Consider the following 20,916-nt stretch of genomic DNA (forward strand, 5'->3'; position numbering starts at 1 on the left):
TGCTCAACCTAAGCCTTGGCCCCTCAGTACGACCTCCCCATTCCTGTGTGTCCCATGGTTTGTGTGCACAGACATGATGTGAGAGCCTGGTTGTTTCTGTGGTCACTGAGTGGGCCCCAGGGGAAGTGTAGGGGCTGGCGGGACTGTACTGAAGGAGGCTGTGCAGGGGTTTCACTGGGGCTGTGAACTGGAAATGTCCAGGGGCCGCACTGGGGATGTTCAGGGGCTGCAGTGGAACTGTGTGGGAGCTGCTTGGAGAGGGGTTGCATGGAGATGTCCGAGGCTGCACTGGGGCTCTCCGGCGCTGCCTGTGCTGGAGCTGCACTGAGGATGGGGGGGCTGCACTGCGGGATTGAGGGAATTACATGGGGGTTGCACCGTGGCTGTCCAGTGGTGGTGTCGGGGGTGTCTGGTGGTCGCATGTCGGGGCTGCACTGGAGGTGTCCGGCGACTGCACGGAGAGAAGTGGCTGCGCTGGGGCTGCCCGTGGGCGCTGCGCGGACCCCTCAGCCCCACTCCTGTCCCACTCAGGGACCCTCGGTGGTGGGAAGGGGGGGACCCAGCTGCAGCCCCCCGGGCTGGGCAGGGAGGAGCGTTTCTCCCGTCCCGTCCCGCCGCGCCCGTCCCGCCCCGCACCGGCCCGTCCCGCCCCCCGCCGTTCGGGCCGGCCCGCCGGGGCTGAGCAGCCGCGGGAGGCGCCGCGTTCGGAGTCGCTGCTCTCGAGCGCGCTGTGTTTGAGGCTCCCGGCGGGGCGGCGCGGACGCGCACCGGCACCGGCACCAGCACCGGCACCAGCACCAGCACCGTCTTGGCTCGGCTCGGCCCGGCCGAGGCCCCGCGGACCTATGCGGCTGTGAGCGGCGGGAGCAGAGCGGGATGGAGCGGCTCCTGGCGCCCGGCCTCCTGGTGCTCCTGCTGCCCGCCTTGACGCGAGGTGAGGGCCCCGCACCGGCCGCCCCGCAGGAAGTTTGCCGAGAGCGGGGCCGGGCGCGGCGGGAGCCCCGGTCCCGGCGGAGCGCTGCGGGCACCGGAGCACGGCGCTGTCGGGCGGTCCGGGCCGGGAGGATCCCGTGGGAACTGGGAACTCGGCTCCTGCGGCAGGATCGGAGCGCAGCGCTCTCGGGGGGAGTCCGGGATGCAGGTCCTCCTGGGAACCGGGGCTCGGTGCTACGGAATGCCCGGGGACCGGCCTCGGCTTTTGCGGGAGCACCGGAGCTCGGCGCGGCCGCGAGAAACGGGGTCGGAACCGTAGAGGGAGAGCGGGGCTGAGCCCCGCGGGGGTGGCCGGAGCTCGGCGGCGCCGGGGGAACCGCGGCCAGAACCGTGGGGAGAGCGGGGCGGCCGGGGCTCAATGCCCCGGAGGAGGGGCTCGGAGCCGCCGGCAACCGGAGCTCGGGGCCAGGGATTGCCGCGGGGAGCGGCGCTCGCTGCCGTCGCGGGGAGCGGAGCTCGGTACCGGGGGGAACCGGGGCTCGGCGCGGCGGAGGGGCGCGCAGGATTGGGGCGCTCCTCCTGTTGTTCTGCGAGAGTTTTCGACCGTTTTGCAAATTTTTCTCGGTTTCCTGTTTCTTGAAAGTCAGTCGAGGCCCCCCGGGCCCCCCCTCCCGGAGCTCCCCCCCTCGCCGGGGCGGGACCGGGAGCTTCACCGCAAAGCGCTGCGCGACGGTCGGGGTCGGTGGGTTGGGTTCGGGGAAAAGAGCCCTCAAAAGCGGACGGGGTTGCGGGGCAGCCTGTCCCGGGGGGCCGGAGCCCTGTGGTGTCCCCCACCTCTTAGGGCCGAGCTAGCAGCCCCCTCTGGAGAGCCCTGGGAGGGTTTTGAGGAACGAAGGCAGCGGAGCTGCCCTCACCCCACAGTGGGGCTGGGAGCCCTCGAAGGCAAAGTTTGCAGAAAGTTGTGCCTGGCCGGAGTGGTCCCCAGCAGCCCACCGGAGTAGTCCCCAACACCCCGATCCGTCCCCCCGGGGGACACGTGGGGCTGGGGACGGAGCCCCAGCGGGGTGTTCCCGGAGTGCGTGGGCTCGGCACCCATCCAGGGCAGAATTTTGGTTGCGGTGGTGACAGTGCGAAGCTGAAATGGCTCAATGTGAAACTGCCCCGACTGCACACGCGTGTCACAGAACCAGTTACCGTGAAGAGCGAGCAGGGCAGAGAAGGGAAAGAGCGAGCCGGGGTGGAAATCGGAAGCATTTCTGGTACTTTCAGCGAGTTGCTGTGGTAACTCTGCAGAATTTGTCTCTGAGAGCCAGACAATGAAACCTGTACTCACAGCAAGTTGTGACGGGCGACTCATTTCGTTACTGAGTTCGTGGTAACTCATGGGCCCTGGGGCAGATGGTTTTTCCCAAATGGCATTTGTCACTCAAGGGCCTGATCTGGGGTTTCTCTCTGTCAGTCCTGCTGGAGGAGCAGGCACAGCCTACCCTGAAGCCCACCCTGAGTTTATTTTTAGGCAAGCCTCTCGGAGTTGGAGCCATGCGGTCCCTGCCTGCCTCCATTGCCCTGTGGGTGGGGGCTGCCGGGTGCTGCATCCCCACCTCACCAGACTGCACAGGTGCAGGGGGTTCTGGGGGTCTCCATGAGCCTGTCCCCAGTCTGGGTGACACCAGGGGATGCAGCCTCCCTGCTGCCACCAGGGACCTGTGCTGTGGCTAACGCTCTCGCTCTGTTTGCAGGTTTACGGTGCACGCAGCTTGCCGAATCCTGCCTCAACGGGGGCAAGTGTGAAACTTTTCCCAACGGGACAGAGGTGTGCCAGTAAGTATGGAGGAGCCAGAGGATTTTCATCTCCCTCGACCAAAGTATTGACATGCATGTTGACTTTGCTTTGAAGGTTCTGGATTTAATAGGGCAAGATGCGTTTTCTTTCCTTGAGTGGCAAGAATAACCTGCTTGTGTAGGAGTCACCACGAGTTTGGCAGGATCGGGCTTTGTTCCTAGCTGGGTGGAAAAACATGGGCAAAGGGCCATGTTTTGCTGGTGTTAACCTATGCAGACTGCCCTGCTGATGGAGCAGCAGGTAGGGCCAGCCTGCGGCACTCGTTGGACCGTCGGGCGTGGAGAGAGGCTGTCTGTCTGTCTGTCTTCCAGCTACTCCCCTCCTGGCCCTGAAGCATTGCCTTTCAGTCCCTTGCACCCTGGCAGTTCATGGGGTGACCAGTACATCTCCAATAAACACTCAAGGGAGGTTTCATGGTGTGGCTCTGGCTGCTGGAGCTGACCCAGTGATGTCTATGGGCCTGAGAGGCATCACCAGGGGAGCGGGGCCACCTCCTCCTGCAGCCCTGCCAGTGCTGGTGCCAAGCTGTGGTCTAGCCTGGTGTTCCTGGTGGGACCTGGCACCCAGGCCGGGGCTTTCTCCAAGCTGATTGTGGGGAAACGGATGTGTAAAGCGTTGGGACTCTTTGAAGGACCAACCGACCCACCGCAGCGATGGCCGATTCACTCCAGGCTCCCAGGGAACAATAACCAAGAGAAATGAATAAGACTCCTGCTCCCTTTTTAAAACTATTCCATAAAAGAAATGTGAATGGGCAAGGCTCTGTTTTCCGGCCAGATTTCCCCTCTGCCTGTTGAACATGGCTGAGCTGAGAGCAGGCGGAGAGACGTTCCCACCCACCCCAAATTTCCAAATAGGAAGTCCTCGGCGGAGGAACCTGAAGGCATTTCCAATCCCAACCTGTTGAATGGCAGTTTCCCTTGACAATGTGTGTTGCTTTTTTGCAAATCCGCCTGGGTGCCGTTACTCTGCCCAGTAGCTGGGCACCTCCCGCCCCCTTCTCCTAGCTGAGCCCCCCAACCCTTTGGTGCAAATAAATCAGCAAATCAATCAGGCACATGAGCAATTTAATGGACAAAGGCTGGGTCCCTTTGTGAGCCACTAATGAATGCACGCCACTTTTTTTTGCACAGAAGCCCTTACCAACGCTTGACGCTCTAAATCTTGTTTTCTTTCATTCAAAGAGCGACAGCTGGGATTCGGTCGAAATTCGGCAGCTATTGTTGAGGGAGGCAGATTAATGCTGTGTGACTAATCATGTATGGCTTCCCAGAATGCCCAACCCTCCACCCCCTCCCCAACCTTACACCCCTCCTTTTCCTTGTGGTCATTCTTTCCTTTTTTTCTTAAGTCTCTGCAACTCCTGATTTACATTTCATGTGCAGATGGTGATGGAATCTAATTAGATCTGATGTGTGCGAGCTCTATTTGGAGAAGCCTCCGAAGTAGGCTTGGGGTGGGTTTTTTTTAAGAGAAAAAGTTAACTTTATACAACTTCTTGGTTGTTAGCTGTCAATAACTGCCTCTGTCTTGGCTGCAGACACCACGGTGGCTTCACGGGTGTATGAAAGTTATTTTTGCACGAGTCCAGGGTGTGTGTGCTCAGTGTGTTAAAGCTCTTGTCCCATGAAGGGCAATGGGGGCAGATATTAGAGGCACAGCCAGACTGAAGGAGGTGCAACTTCCCATGTTATCTGATAGCAACTCTCAAACCCCTGGTTTTTCACTTGTTTGAATATCTCTTTATGAGGAGTTTTGCTTCCAAGCTTCTTAAACAAAGCAGAGCCAAGAGCACAGATACCAGACGCAGAAAAGCTTGGCACTGCCCTTTGGCGCCTGCGTGAAATGCACCATTTTGGCTGCTGGCCACATCTCTGCTCGGCCTGGCACTTAACAAAGTTTGGCCATAAAGCCCCATTGTGCTGCCCCCACAAATCCAATTAGAAAGTGGAGTGAAATAAATAGCATATGAGGGAGACGCTACTCCCGTGGACGAGTGTCCCGGTGTTTGTGGCGGGACAGAGCTCGTTGGGTTACGTGAAGACTCTGATAACTCCCAATCCGAGTTATCAGCCCTGTTACGGAAAGGGAATCGTTGGTGCGAGACAAGAAGCTTTTTCTGCCTTTATTATTTTACAGGGATAGTTTATAAAGCTCCAGGTGCCTTATCTTGCTTGTCCCCTTGCCAGGCAGTGCGGGGCACGCAGGGCTTTGATTGAATGGAGGGGACTGAGCATTGGATCGGCTGGAGGGCTCGCAACAGAAGTGCCCTAATTAAGTTCCTTTGGTGCTGCTTTCCTTCTTGGCAGGGTTATCCAGGTCTTTCAGTGCTGGAAGAGCAGCAGTAGAGTTTTGTGTGTCTTGCACACACTCCAGCTGAAGGCACAGGGTGTTTCTGTCCCAGAGCTGGAGCTTTAAAAGGTCTGGTCTGGAGTTGGTGGCTGCTGTGGGGTTTGACATGAGGTTTCATGGCACTGGGGAGCTGTGGCATTCCAGAAAGGGCACTTGTTTTTGGATAAGGCATTTTCCCAGACAAAATGAGAAGGTTTTTCCAAGAGGTCATTTTGACTTCCAGTGATAGCTCCTAATTAGACTGTTGGATAACTCTAGTTTTGACTGGCATCCCTGCAAATGAGTTGGGCTGATTTTAGCTCACTGTGCCATGTGACATTTATTCCCAGGACCTCCCTTGCTCTACTAGTTAAAAGCAGATGGCATGAAAGAGGGCTGAGTCTCCAAGCCCGCTCCACCAGCCTCTCGCCATTAAAGTCAGAGGAGCTCTGCCTGGCTTGTCATCCTCTTGCCCAAAGAAGTAAATGAGACAGCAAAGAGAAAGAATAAGTTAAATTAATCACTAGGTTTGTGCTGAAAAGGGGGAGAAGTCGGTTTGCTAAAGTACTTCCTCTGTTTATGAATCAGCACAGCGTTGTGGTTCAGCCAGGGCAATGGCTCCTGAGCTGGTGCTCATTGTCACCACCAGCTTCCATGGGCAGTGGGCCAGAAACACGGGCAGAAATATTCAGAGGGGGAACTGAAGTGGGAAGAGATGATTATTTTAGCTCAAAACTCTTTCAGGAGACAACCAGGAAGGCAGAGGAGTGATGTGAGCCCCACAAGTCTCTGTGCCCTTCAAGTTATTCAACTGCTCAGTCATTGTTATCTCATTGTAAAGGGCGGAAGTTTCCTTCTGGTTTGGTTTTTCTCATGTGCTTTAACCCAACGTTATTTCCATGAAATAATAACAAAGAAAAAATGCAGTCTCGGTGCTGAAGAGGAAGAGGGTGGAGTGTTGAACAATCAACCAGAGGAAGCTCTTAAAGAACTAGACGAGCAGTGATTCAGCCATGTTGAGAACTCTTGATGGCTCTTTCAAGTCTGATCTCATTCTCGGAAAGAACAAGGTGGAAATGGGTAAGAGGGGAGATTAAAAATATAAAAGTGTCACCTGTTGTGAATTCCAGTGGAAGAGAAACTTAGCTGAGAAGCCCAGCTAGTGAGGTCATTGGGACACCAGCAGGGGGTTTAGGTCTTTTCTAAAAGAATCTGTTTACATCTCTCCTCTCTGCAAGGTTTCTCCATGGTCATCTGTTGTCACAGGTGGTCCCACTCTCTCCTGTTCACTTGCCTTGGGATTTAATTGCTTGAGCTGAGTTTTTTTCCTTGATTTTTCTCATGGCTTGGATGCTTGTGGTGGCCAGAGGGTTTTACTGTGTGGCCAGCATGGGTCACATTCAAGAGGAGATGTCTCAGTAGCTCCCTCAGCAGTACCTACAGCATGGAGTTGAGCAGGAGAGATGGGGTGATGCCTGCTGAGATGAATTTGCTCAGGGGCTCCCCAGGATGCAGAGGGGATGCAGTACTCACAGTTGGCATCATCACCTGGGATCAGAGGCACTATTTCCTGCTGTTTACTCACATCTATTAGATGTGTAACCACACAGTGGCTTGGGCTGGAAGGCACCTTCATAGGTCACCTAGTCCAGCCCCACTGCAATGAGCAGGGACATCTTCAATCTTCATGATCTCATGGTGTGATGCACCATGGGCAGCTTCTGGATGTCACTCTCTTTGTTGTATGGGGTATGTTTTAATCCACCAAAATCTGTTCCATCTGAACCACCTGACTCACTTGTCTTCCTCCCTGCTGGCAGCCACAACACGCCCATTTGTTCCAGCTGATTCTGCATACCTGATCTCACCTCCAAGGCTGTTATGGTTTATTGTATGTAGCATGAGGGTGACACGGATAAGTCACTGCAAGACCAGGCTATTCGCCAATTAAGAGCTCGAACAACATAATCAGGAGGCAGTTAGCAAGTTTTAAAATAACATTGTTTGGAAATTAACCTGCTTTTTCCAGGCCTAGAGGTGTGGTGACCCTCGTTTTGCTCGTGTTGGTAGGTGTCCCAAGTGGTAACAGCGTGTGTACATGAGTGGAATGTGAAATTTATAGAGCATCAGTGTGTTTAACGAGGGAGTAGCCTCGGGGTGCAGTTAGGGAGAGCTGGTAAGCTCTGGATCTGGATGGAGCCTTCTCTGTGTTTTAACATGCTGCCAAACTCCAGGTGAAGGTTTTAGGTCATGTTTTGGGGCTGCACAGTGGAAGAGCCTCTGGGATACAACTTAATTCCCCCTTGGAAAGCAGACCTACAGTGGGATCTCAGTTGAGTCCTGCCTTCATCCCTGCAGCCAAAAAGGTGTTCAGGGTCCAGCTGCTCCACTTCAGCTGTGTCCAGTTATCCCTGAGGACTGCCCAGCTCCTACTGCCACCTGGGATGAGACAGCACCATGGGGCTTGGGCTGCTCCCTCACTACCCCACGCTGGTCCTGAGCTGTTCCTGCAGCTCTTTCCTTTGGAGTCCAGGGTTAGAAAGACCATCACGTCAGAGAGGTAATGGTTTAGGGTGATTCCAGATACTTCCAGAATGTTTTCATCTCATTACATGCCCTTGGCATGTGGTGCTGAGCCCCAGTGCCTGAAGGATGGTGCTGTAGCCACCCAGCCCAGCAGCTGTGCCCAAATCCCATCAGTTCCTGGTGCTGTCTTGCTGCATGGTGGTGTCATAAGCCCCAGCTTGCTGTGGGGAGGAGGCATCCCAGCTTTTCCAGACCATCTGTCCATGGAAGGGCTCCATCCTGTGGTGCTGGGCTCCTAAAGGTTGGCCTGGAGAGGTACTGGCTGCAGCAGGTTGATGTTACTCCCATCTTAAAGACTGTTGGCCATGGATGTTGTGTTGGGTGCTCACCAGCCCAGGGCTGTGCTTGCATTTTGGTGTGGCATAAAACTGCAGCTACTGGCATCAGCCAGAGGTCTGGAATAAGCACAGAAATGCTGCTCTGGTGTGGAGGGGGAATGTTTTGGATTTCTGGGTATCTGAATGTGGGTCAGGCCCTGCCTTGGCACCCCTGGCATCTGCAGGGTCTGATTGTGGTTGCAGAGCTGGGGACTGAAGGACTGGGGAAGCCGCAGATGAATTTCACATCACAACTCTCTTTGCACATCTATTTTGTGCGATGTTGGGAAGTCTTGGTAACACACTGCTGGGTCTCAGTGCCACCAGACCATGGCACCTCCCATATGCCTGCCTGGAGAGGCCCAGAACAGTTAGAGATGCCCAACTGGGAGCACCCCAGTGTTTAACATCTGGGTCTTGCTGATAGAGGAGCTCAGTGTTACTTCCAGCTGACCATCTGGCCAGGTGTGACAATGCCTTTTCACACCTGAACACCTGTGTGTGGACTTTGCCTTACTTGGAGTGTGGCAGCATCTCTGTCTACAGTTCTAGTGTTTATCCTGTGAGACAGGTCCTCTCCTCCCACCCCCTCATGCTGGCAGGTACCCTGTGGGCAGTGGTCTTCCATAAGGGATGATGTTGGAGTTTCCACATACCTCAAGCAGGGTGTACTTAGTGCCTCAGTTTCCCTCCATTTGCAGTTGGTTACCTGAACATCAAAACCTGTCTTGGTGAGAGAAGGAGCAGCACAATCTGCCAGCTGCATCCTGGTTCAGGGAGGTGAATTAGGGGATTACAGAATTGGGTTGGGTTGGAAGGGACCTTAAAGACCATCTTGTTCCAACTCCCTGCCAATGGCAGGGGCATCTTCCACTAGACCAGGCTGCTCTAAGCCCCATCCAGCCTAGTCTTGAACACTTCCAGTGATGGGGTATCCACAGTTTCTCTGGGCTGATGATGGGCTCCTGTTGGTACATGCAGTGCTTCATGAGAGACATACAGGAATAAAGACTCTGTGAGGCATTGGGGATGGGGAAGAGGCGTTTGGGGCTGTATGGAGAGCTCTGCCCCGAAATAGAATGTTTGCAGTTGGAAGGGACCTGCAATGATCATTGAATCCAACTTATGGGGTAGCAATCATGTCCACCACCTCACACACAGTCAGGTTCATGCCATCTCCAGCATTGGTGTCTATTGAGAATCACAGAACATCCTGAACTGGAAGGGCCCCACAAGGATCACCCAATCCAGCTCCTGACCCTGCTCAGAACATCCCCAAAATCCCACCATGTTCCCTGGGAGCTGAGTGGTGGTGAGAAGCAAGCAGTGCACGCTCGGGGTGCGCCTCCCTCGCACAGCACTAATTAATGTCTGCTTTAAGCTTTCACCCGTCACGTCCTCCCCTTCCCCCTGTGGCAGCCTGGAGTTAATATTGGAAAAGCCAGTTAAACAGTTAATGTTTAGGCCCTGGTTATTAGGCTCTTGCACATTTTCAGCAAAGGGAGCCGAGCTGCATTTTAATGGGAAACTTTCATGCTCAGTCAAGTTGCAAAAATTTATTTGTGCAGGAGTCATTTTCTTTTAACAAGTTTTTGCCCTAATTCCCTTCCCCAAAATCTGAATTTAATGGTATTTATATGGGAAATGGATTTATTAAGTTTTAATGATGCTATAACATTGCCCTTATTTAATAGAAGGGGCACCCTGCAGGCAAGTGGCCTGGTGGTGGTGGGCTGGCAGGGCTGGGTGCCAGAGGGGCACCCATGGGCTGGGGAACCTGTTGCTTTGAGCTTGATCTAAAGTCGGTGTAGCTGAGAGTGGCAGTGCAAGGTTTGCTCGGACCTCCTGAGCTGTGCAGAATCAGTCCCTGGCTATAGCAAGGGCTGAGCCTTGCATCCTGCTGCTGATTCCTCATCATCATCTCTTGCTCCTGGTGTGATGTGGCACTACCTGAGTCTGCCACAACTGTCCCCATGGGCAGCAAGGAAAGGAGCCATTGGCACTGGGGCTCTTGGCTTTGTCAGCTGCTCTGTCCCTTGCCCCCTTGCCAAAAAGAGCTGATGTCAGTGGGGTGATAGGGACCCCAAAGACCACATGCATCACTGACTAGGGTGTTGAGCATTTGTGAGTGTCCAGTGGTTTATTTTAAGATGGAAATTTTCTGCCATTGATGAGCAGCCATGGAGATCATGTCCCAGTGTTCCCACCCCACCAGTGCATCCTTGCATGGTGGATCAGAAGGACACCCTCCCAAAGGCACTCATGAGTGGTTAACCCATCAGATGGCTCCTCCTGAGCAGGGGAAGGAATGTGGCTGTCAACAGTAGGATGTGCCACCCCATCAGCTCCCAATTCCCGCCCTCACACCCGCTGCCCGTTGGTGTCCTGAGCCCCATGCGCCGGCTTTGGGATGGGCTGGGAGAGTGACCCCACGGGGGAGCAGCCTGGGAGGAGGGGGGTCTGCTCCCCAGCCCCCAGCCCCTATTAAAATGTTAGACACAGACCTCCAAGTCAAAAGGCAGGGCGACAGACGGCCCTTTCACAGGGCCTGCTGCTCCCCACAAAAGGGGGGTTTCCAGGGGAGGGGGGCAGGAATGCAGGCTGCGGCCGGAGGGCAGAGCCGCCACCATTGTCCCTGCTCCCTCGGCGAGGGCGTCATGTTGACACAGGGATTTCTGCCGGCAAAAGGTGTCGGAGGCAGAGTCTTCCCTCCCTCCCTTGCCGTTTCCTTGGTTAAACTCAGTGGCAGCAGAAATCCCAGGAGCTGATACCCGTCTGCTCAGTGGTGCTTTACGTCCCTCAGCACATGGTTTCCAAGTGGGCCAGGGTTTTAGTTAATAGTTGCTAATAACTATTTTTGGGACCTTTGCTTGCAAGAGGAAACCAGTAGCTTCATGGCCATGAGCTTGGGAGGGAGCTGGATCCATCACTGTCTGACCATTGCCACCTTTGCCCACTCCCATCTCACTGAAACATTGCTGGCAGGAATTGCTCTGGCTTTTGGTTGGCTTTGTGCCACAGGGGCACCCATGTGCTCTGCTAAACCCCCCTCTCCTCTTTGTTTATAAATATCAGAGCTAAATTTAGCTTGTTTAAACTTTTGGTGGCTGTTCAGATCCTAATCGTAGTTTTTATGTTCAGGATTAGAAGAGTGGGATGGTGGGGTCACGCGTGGGAGTTTTCCATATTTGGCTCTGGGGCTGTGCAGTGTTTAGCCAAGACTTGGTTTGAGGGGGAAAGGGGGGAAAAAAGAGAGTTCATCATTGCTTGGAGAGGTGACACCAGTGCTGTGTGTGAACCAGAGCCATGGGAGCAGAGCGCTGTGAATTCACCCTGCAAGGGCAGCAGGTGTGGGCAGTGCAGGGTCCAGAGTAGGGGGAAACAGGCATTTACCCCAGGAGGGATGGGGAAGGGAGAGTGGCCTCAGGCACCAGCAATGCTGGGCTGAGGGGCAGCCTGGGGAGGTGGAAATTCCTCGTCTACCCCAAATTCGGAGTTTTCCTTCTGCTGGCTCAAAGAATGAAGCTTTTTTAAAAGGATAAAGTTTACAAATGAGAAACCAGAGCAGGGAACAGTTGCAGGGAGTGCTCTCAGATGGCACAGGTGCCAAGCAGCACTTCAGAGGAGGATAAGATCTGGGTGCCATACTGGTGTCTGATGGGCACGCTGGGCACTGTGGGTGCTTGTTGGAGGACGTGCCCCAGCAAAGTAACCCCTGTCCCATGGATGGGTGATGAGATCATGTGCTGGCCTTAGCCCAGGCTGTGTTCCCTGGGGATCTTCTGCTGGAAGCACATCCTTCATGGTTGCCCCATAAATGGGCTCCCCCAAGAGAAGGAGCAGGGGCCGGGATGAGCGGAGTGAGCTGTTCCCACAAACAATGGGGCTGTGCAGCTTTACACCGGGAGAGGATATAAAAAACATCAACTGGGGAAAACAAATATTTCATAGCAGCCATTGTTGAGGGTGGGAATGAAGCGAGTTTTGTCTTGGGCTCTTCCTTCGACATCTTTCATGTTTGTTGTGAATGAAGCTCCATTGAAAGGCAGCTCCTTCCCAGGTAGCCAGTTACCACCCAGTGAATAGCCTGGCCACTCTGCTTAGTAATGGGATTATATTGTTTTTCATTACAATGGGAACTTTGATTCCCAAACTATCCTGACTAATGTCTTCTTAAGAAACAAAGCCATTTCTTCCCTCTCCCTTCACACTCTAGGAGGAACAGGGCTCTAGCACAGTTTTTCCCCACTCCTGTCCATGAGCATATCCAGCTTTGGGAATTCCTTTAGTTTCTCTCCAGATGAAAGTCTGGATCTTAAAATCTCAATTAGATGGCTTGGGCTAGGTCAAAAATGAAATGGAACAAGAAAAAAAAACACATCAAAGACTTGGGATTGCAGTTTGCTTTTTTAATTAAACAAGAGTGGAGATCTGCTCCTGCTTTATTAACCTGATGTCACTTTGGAGTAACCTGCTGCTTTGCCAACCACCTCCCTGTGTGAAACTCTGCTTTTTTCCCAGGCTGCTGTCCCAGAATGTTTAATAAAGCAAGGCCTGGATAGGACTTCTTAAAAAACCACCAGTTTGGTCTCGTGCTGGGAACTGCATCGTGACTGCTGGAGGTTTCTGTGGGGCTGTCCCGGCGCCGGGGAGCTTTGGGGTGCATCACCCAGTTGGAGTGCCCCATATGGGTCTGCCTTCATGCCTTGGCTCTCCTGGAAGCTGTGGCAAAGCAGTTGGTTTATAAATGCCTGTGTGTGCCAGAAACCACAGACTGAAGCTGCAGGTGAGGCACAGTGAGCCCAGCCATGCCCGCTGCTGCAGTGGGCTCGAGCAGACCCTCAGCCCAGGGCTGTCAGGGCAGAGGGAGCATCCACAGCCCCGAAGCTCCCAGGGATGTCGGGGCAGCATCTAAAAATGTTTCTTCTCTCCCTGCACCCATTTCATTCTGTTGGCTCCTGATGTGCTGGGCCACCCAAGAGGGTGGTGGTGCCAGGCCAGAAGCTGAGTTGGGAGGTGGGAGCAGAGAGCAGGGTGCTGAGCTCTGCTTTTCCAGCAGTACCATTTTCCAGACCTTTCCTTGGCTCCAGAGTATGATCCTGTGCTCAGCAGGGTGCTGGGAAGCCCTCCTGTAGACAGTAGTACGCACCTGTTGCTCTGTGCAGTGTGGGAGGGGTTCTTTGGAAGGCAATGAAATAAGGCTGAATGAAATAAGATGGAGTAAGAAACAGGTCTGTTCTCTCAGGGACATGGAGACATATCCCCAAGCACTGGCCCTTTCTCTGGTCGGATTGGAGACAGGGGAGATCAGGGTTCCCTGGGCTGGCAAACATGTTTTACAGGGAAGGGTGTAACTTCAGGAGAAAGCTGTGGTGTTACTTCCAGTCTGTGCCAGGCAGGAAGCCACTGGCACAACTGGAAAGGTGAGTCCTGTGTGTGTCTGCCTAATGGAAAGCAGAATTCCCTACTAACCAGGGTCTGCAGGTGCTGGGGTGCAGGGGAAGGTGTGGAGCAGGCAGTTGTGGTTCCCAGTGTCAGCTGGAGGATGACATTACCCCTAGAGGTGTGGGGACAACATAGTAAGGTCGTGTCACCACTCTGCAGCTGGGAGCAGCCTGCAGTTGCTGTGGGCTGTCGTGCACCTAAGGGAGGCTCTCCTGTGGGTTGTTTATCCTTTCCTCAGCTGTTGCCAGCAAACGTGAAATCTGTGTCCCCTGGTCACATTTGGATACTTGATTTGCTCCGCCGGGTCTGGACCACGTTGGCACAGGCATCTGCTGGTCATGCAGCACGTTTGCTGGTAGAGAGGGCTGTGGGGGTGTGATGGTCCCTCAGGGGGACTCTCTGCACCATACAAAGTCATGGTTGTGGTTCCTGAACCTTCTCTGCACCAGGGTGGCTCTGACAGAGAGGGTGGCTTACCTGAGGTGGTTGTTCCAAGCCAGGGGTACCATGAAACAGAAAGGAGTGTCGCCACAGCCCAGCCTGTCAGGGTGGGGCTGCTTTCCAAGGTGGGAGACCCCACACCCAGCACCTTGGTTTGCTGCTGCCCCGTTAGCCTCAAGTACCCCCAAAATGGGGCTTGAGTGAAGACCTGAGCCTGCTCAGCTTTCCCACGCTGCTCATGCCTTGGGGAAAACAACCACGGCCGTTTATGCTTCCAGCAGATGAGGGTGAGGAAGAGGTTATGTGATAGCAGAGCAGATAAGAGGCAGCCTGGATGCAGGGCCAGGGGCCAGAATGGGGCTCCCCACCAGCTCCCCAGCCCCTCCCACAATGGGGGGCTGCCCCCTGAACCTGCCCCACCTGGGCAGGAGAGCAGCGGGTGATGTGAGCTGTGGGGGCATGCAGGCTGAGCATCTAGAGGGCATCCCCTGTGCACCTCTGAAACCACCCCCAGCCCCCGGGCTATGCTTGTGCAGGGCTGACACATCCCAAATTTGAACAAAGCCCCCGTGCTGCCATGCGGGAGCCGCACTGGGGCGGGCTGGGCTGCGGGAGTGCCTGGGTGTCATCTGTGCCGGCCCTGGCAGATGGCAGCTTAGCACAGAAAGGAAAACATTAGTCTTGGGTCAGAGGTCACAGAAACATCTGCCTCGGGATGCTTTCAGTGCCCACATTGCTGCAGAGGGACAAAACCTGTTGCTGGTGGGTTGGAGGAAAAGCCTTGTGTGCCGCGAGCGGGGAGGGAGCAAACAAAGAGCTGGTGGAGCACAGAGCCACACACAGGGAGCACCCAGGGGGACTGTCACGGGATGGGGGGACTGAGATGGGCACCCCAACTCTGCTAGCACTGCACTGGGGTGATGGGGTGCTGGGAGTCACCTGTAGAGCAGAGCTGGGACAGTGGCATGGCAGCAGAGCTCGTAGGCCCTGATACTCCTGCAACTCATTCATACTTTCGATTATCCGATCTGCCAAGCTTTCCTGGAGCCTTGCTGGAATAGCTGCAGTGCTGGGCCACTGGTTGTAGCTCCTTAAGGATGTGTGACAGACACAACAAATACATGTGCTCATGCTGAGCAGACCCAGATTTGGCCTGGGCTCAGTGCTGGGAGCAGGGTGGGAATTTGGGGCCGCTGTTCCCGTTCCCAGGCTGTCCCCAGGGACTTGGTGTCTGACCTTGGACAAGGCCTTCTCCATCACCCTTCACATCGGCCATGAATCATGCTGGAGATTTATAGGGCGGCAGCGCAGTGCATTATTAATTGTGCCTCATGCGGGTGCTTGCACTGGGCCAGCATGGAGGGGGAAGACACATCCCAGCCTGATGTTGTGGGAATCCAGCCCCCAGCCTCTGTCTGACCCCCCTGAAACAAAAAGCCATCAGGATGGACTGCAGCCCCAGACTTTCAGGGGGTGTAAATCAGTGTGTTCACTTCAAGGAGCACGTGTGGCATCCCTGTCCACAGGGATGAGGACTGACTGCTGTCCCCTGTCCTGCCTGGTGCTTCAGTGACAGCCTTGTAGACCCTTGGTAGGAAACACCCCTGAAGGACAGAGTTGTGAGTCTGTCTGCCATGACTTGCTCAGTGCGCTGGAATGGTGCTGGTAGAGGGAGCATCGTGCACTGGAGCAGGACTTGGCCATCCCGGGATCGCGATGCCGTCACCCTCGTCGGGGCGGATCCTGCCGGAGTGTTTGATGCCTCTTCAGCAGGTTAATGAGTCAACGGAAACGGTTCTCAGCTGCGCTCGGGGGAGGGAGAGACACCGGTATTTTTAGCCATTCCTGCCTGGTTTAGGAACAGGGTGTACGTCACACATGGATTTGTGAGGGTGACCACACTGGCCTCTCTGGGGGTTTCACAGAGGTTTTCTCCTCAGGACACCGGAGAGCTTGGCCACATTTCACCGCCTCAAAGCCACTTTCTAATGGCCCTTCTGAGCTGTTTTGATCCTGGAGCACCCGCCCTGTCCTCTGCCAACACATATATCTATAATTAAAGCATAGCTTTAATGTCTCATATGCTAATTTCCATAAGCTGCTTGGGGTTTGGTTTGGGTAGCCCTCTCTTGGGAAATGCCCAGGGAAAAACCACAGGGTGATCTTCACCTGGCTGAGCCTGCAGGGATGTCGCATCCTCCGTGTCTGCTCACCTGGAAGCCCTGACACCACCACACGTTTTTTAAAGAAAATAAAGCTCAGCATCCTAGTCTGAGCTTTAAGAGAGGTTTTAGTCCCTGGAGAAATAGTTGGATGCGTGATGAGGTTGCAGCATGGCTGGGAGCTGAATCTGGCTCTGCTGAATCCAGCCTTTCCAGACCTGGGAAAGTTGAAAAATGACTACGTCTTGGACTATCCTGATTCTTCACCTGGTTTTTGATCTCTTGCTTTGCATGCGAGACTTGTCTCCAGGCTTTCCTCTGCAGCCAGGACTCTCTAAAGCCACTGCGGTCATTAGGCTTTGAAATGCAGCTCCAGAGTCTCTGTGAGTGAGATCCAGGACCTGTGAAAGGAGGGAACGGTGGAATTCATTCCATGGCTTCGTCCACAGCTGGGAACATGCTCTTCCCTGCCTCGTCTCACTTGCTGTTGCAGACGTGAGCAGGAATAGCATCATTCTGTGCAGCAGCACGTACAGATGATGTGGCAGGGGTGTAGAAGCTGCCGGGTGGGAGGGAGGAGGATGTCCTGAGTGCTGCCTTGGAAAAGAAACTGAGATGATTTAGAAACGTGAAAGGATTTGAGAGGGCTTCCTGAGCTGGGAGCTGGTATGTGAAGTGGGTATGCAAGGTTGGGATAGTGATTCAGGAATCACCAGGTATCCACAGAGAGTCTGTGTTGTACAGCCTCGTGCTGCACAATGCAAACTCCTCCGTGACTGCTGGATTTTGAGGGTGCCTGTGTTGTACTGCTTTTTTTTTCTGAAGAGTTGCTGGAAGTAACTCCCTTTTCTGTGAGGAGTAATGTGGAGCATGAGTGTTCCCCAGTCCTCCTGGTCCATGTGTGCCCATTGCTGAGCTCAGCCCTTCCACGCTAAACCCTTCCCTGCCGTGTGCCGCACCCTCCTGCTCTTGGAGCTGATTGTGGCCATAAATCAGCTCTTAACACATACAAGTAGAAATTATTTTAAAAACAGTCTACCAACCCCATGAAACTTGAGGACTTTCCTGAAGCAAAAACCTGGAAATCACCTGAGCAGCCCAGCCAGGCATGGGGCAGCCCCCAGTGTGGGCACTGCCAGTGACCCCAACCCTCCTGTGCCTTGAGGCAGGGGCTTCCTTTGCCCCTCAGAATTCTTTCTCTAATCACTAATTAACCTCCTGGCCAATAACTATGCCCAGATTTGGGCTGTGCTCTGCTCCAGTGTCCCATCCGTGAGCTCATGCCTGCGCTGAAATTGGAAACGGTTTGAAAACTAATTGGGTGGGAGTGTGATGGGCTGCGTGTCCCCCTCCCTGACCTCCCGGCGCCGGAACCCCAATCCCATCGATAACCTTGCTTGGCCGCCTGCCACGGCCCGGGATGCCGAGCATCACCTCCCGGTCCCAGAGCATCGTCTCCCACTCCGGCTGCCCATGGCCACACCACCGTGGTGGCGCTTCCCGCGCTGCCATCGCAGCCCTTTGTCCAGCATCAAATCTTTCTTTTTTCCCTCCTTACTCTTTTTTTCCCCGCCTTTTTCTCCCATTGGAGAACCCCGTGACGCTTCTCCCTGTCCTCCAGCCGCCGCGAGAAGAGCCCGGAGGATTGTTTTAAGAAAAAAAGCGTGTGTGGTGCGGAGAGGCGGGAGAGCGGGCATTTTAACAGATGACTGCACACCCGAGCGGTTTGCCGGCGTCGTGCCTGTGCCGCCCGCCCGGGCCCCGCACAAAGAGCCCTCTCAGGCAGCCACGGCCCCAACCTCCGCGTTCCCCCGCTCGGGGCCGTGGCTCAGCCACCCAGAAGCGCCGTCGCCCCGCGGCCCCGGAGCCGCCAGCGAGCCGGGCATCGTCCGCGGGCGCCGGCAGCTGCTCTGCCTCATTAGGATGCACACCTGCTCCCCGCCGCCCTTTGTGTGCCGAGCAGATGCCCTGATTTATTATTATACACATTTTCTTTTTCATTTGGCCTGGATAATGCCGTCTCATTAACTCAAAATGTCTCCGAATCCTGACAAATTCTCACACAATCCCCAACAATGAAATCAGAATTGGGTTAAAAAAAAAAAAGAAGAAGAAGAAAAAGTAGGGGAAGAGGAGAGGGGGAACGAGGCTGAAATGTGGTCCTGCCGCCGACATGGCGTAGCAAAGTGTGGTGGCTCCAGGCAGGACTGGCTGAGGGTGGGGGTTTGCTGGTTGTGCTTTCCTGCAGCAGTCCCATGTCCGTGTTTTGGGGTTTGCAGATCAATGTTATGCTCTGCAGTGTCCCCCAGGACCCCCCTGCTCGCCCCCTGCCATGGGGCTTGGGGACATTACATCCCACCAGCTCTAATGGCAACAGGTGTGAGCACGTGGTGGCCTGAGCCCCAACTTCCCAAAGCACAGTGGGGACCACAGTCCCTCCGTGCCCAGGTGCTGTCACCTTCCCCACCCATCATCAATGGCAGGGGTTGCCTTACCCCAACCTCATGGCCATTCGTGCAGCATCCCAGATTTATTTCTGCTCTCAAGGCCTCTGGTAGAAGCCCAGGAGCTGAGCGTGGTGTGCCCTGTGCTGCTATGGTGGCTTTGCCGTCATGGTGTGGGACAGCAGCGTGCCAGCACTGTCTCACACCTCCCATGCCCCTCTCACCACAACTGCTTGGTACAGTTCAGCCAGGGCAGAACATCCTCTTTGGAAGCAGTGTAAAGTGAGCAGCACTGGTTGGGGACAAAACATGTGTCATAGGGTGTTGCAGATGTGATACAAGGCATGCCATGTAGGAGGGTTTGTGCCTCATTCCCAGGATCTTTTGATGTTAGGTGCACAGCTTTGTCCATCCTCCCTTTCCCAAAGGACACCTTCCCCTCTCTGCATGGTCCTGCCAGCCCCACTGGATGGCTGGTGGGATTTGTCCTTGGGTCATGTTCCTGTTGCAAGCACCAGTCATGCACCAGGCAGTTGCTCCAGCCCTGTTGGCCAACACTGACAGATGGTGGAGCTGGTGGTGTCCTCAGGGGGTCTTTTCTCAGGGCCCCCATGCAGAGGGATGCGGCAGCCAGGGCAAGTCACCCCTCCTTGCACAGGATTTGGCTTCAGGGAAGATCTCAGCTGACTGCAAGGAGCAGGAACGTGTCCCACCTGTTGCCAGCCAATGCTGAGTCCCTGTTTGATCATGTTTTGAGTGATTTAGGATGGAGGGAGGATAAAAATAGGTGCAGCGATGACCTCATGATTCCTGGTCCCACAGATTCACCTCTCCCTTGGGGTCTGTGGGTGCCCTGGGTTGGGATTGGGTGTGGGTATGGAAATGCTCCTTCTGGTTACACCGTGTGTGCCTTGTGCCTCAGTTTTCTCTTCAGCAAGGAGAGGGGAGGCAAAATAACCCCATTGCGATGAGACGCAGGACGCCAGCGCTGCGGCTGCGGTTGTGCAAGTCGGTGCAGGCCCCTCGATGGGGAACGCCTTTGTTCCCAGCACCTCTTTCATCTTCCTCTTCCCAGCCCAGAGCAGCCAGGGCAGAGCCCTGCCGCTGCCAAACCCGATGTGCCGGGATGCGGCGCAGGGTTGGGCCGGTCCCTGGGCCGCCCGGGTACCCCCAGCCCCTCGCGGCGGTCCCGCTGACAGCTTGTCTCGCCCCTGCCAGGTGTAGCGGTGCCTTCGTGGGCGAGCGGTGCCAGCTGCCCAACCCCTGCCTGAGCTCCCCCTGCAAGAACGCCGGCACCTGCACTGCAGTGGTGCGCGGCAGCACCGTGGATTACACCTGCGCCTGCCGCCTGGGCTTCACCGACGAGCTGTGCCTGACACCCCGCGACAACGTCTGCCTCAGCAACCCCTGCCGGAACGGGGGCACCTGCGACCTGCTGACACTCAGCGAGTACAAGTGCCGCTGCCCGCCCGGGTGGTCAGGTGAGGGGTGTCACTGTGCAGCGTGGGGACAGAGCTGGGGGTTGAGGGATGGCCTGCAATAGGGGTTGCTCCTGGAAAAGCCTCATGGATGGAGAACTGCCTGTGATTTTGGCTTTCTCTGGTGCTGGGGGAATGAATCTGCAACTCACGTGGGCCCTGAGCTGGGGCTTGGGAGGGTCCTGCTGGGGAAGTTGCGACCATCCTGCATGGTGTTTTATGGGGGCTGAGGTGGGGGGAATTAGTTACAACCACTCCCAGATCCAGGTCTGCACCCCAGTGCAGATCACTGCCACCAAGAGCCTGAGCTGCAATTTGCATCCTCATTGTCCCTCCCTGCCCTCCCCAGGCAAAACCTGCCAGCAGGCTGACCCTTGTGCCTCCAACCCCTGTGCCAATGGGGGCCAGTGCGTGCCCTTCGAAGCCCACTACATCTGCCGCTGCACCGCCGGCTTCCACGGGGCCAACTGCAAGCAGGATGTCAATGAGTGCAACATCTCACCGCCCGTCTGCAAGAATGGGGGGAGCTGCACCAACGAGGTGGGCACCTACCAGTGCTCCTGCAAGCCGGCGTACACTGGGCAGAACTGCGAGCACGTCTACGTGCCCTGCAATCCCTCGCCCTGCCAGAATGGTGGGACCTGCCGCCAGATTGGAGACACCACCTATGACTGCACCTGCCTGCCAGGTAGGGGCTGCCTATGAGAGGGAGGAAAAGGGTTGGAGACCCTCTTGCAGCTCCTTTGTCCCCTTTAAGAAGGCAGTGCCTGATCTTCCCCGAGTTGTGACTCTGGGAGGGACAAAAATGTGGGCTCGTTGTGCCACGTGTCTTTGGGAAGATGTTGGGCAGCAATGCCCAAGAAGGAGAGGTCATCTGGGGGCTTTTTATACTTGGTGGTTCACCAAAATAGCTCTTCTAAAACAACTATTTGAGCA

At 55.3% G+C, this 20,916-nt stretch overlaps 1 protein-coding gene across 2 annotated transcripts in view; it reads left to right on the plus strand.

Annotated features, from left to right (window-relative positions):
• Positions 1 to 690: 690 nt before the first annotated feature.
• Positions 691 to 20,916, plus strand: part of NOTCH1 (notch receptor 1) — a 43,462-nt gene continuing 23,236 nt past the window's right edge. For both annotated transcript variants that reach the window (XM_071574713.1, XM_071574714.1), the window contains exons 1-4: positions 691 to 934; positions 2,673 to 2,754; positions 19,721 to 19,983; positions 20,330 to 20,668. In XM_071574713.1, the coding sequence (XP_071430814.1) occupies positions 877 to 934; positions 2,673 to 2,754; positions 19,721 to 19,983; positions 20,330 to 20,668 (742 nt within the window). In that variant the 5' untranslated portion in view covers positions 691 to 876. The remainder of the gene's footprint in view (positions 935 to 2,672; positions 2,755 to 19,720; positions 19,984 to 20,329; positions 20,669 to 20,916) is intronic.

This window comes from Pithys albifrons, chromosome 20, assembly GCF_047495875.1.
Source record: "Pithys albifrons albifrons isolate INPA30051 chromosome 20, PitAlb_v1, whole genome shotgun sequence".
Taxonomy (NCBI): domain Eukaryota; kingdom Metazoa; phylum Chordata; class Aves; order Passeriformes; family Thamnophilidae; genus Pithys; species Pithys albifrons.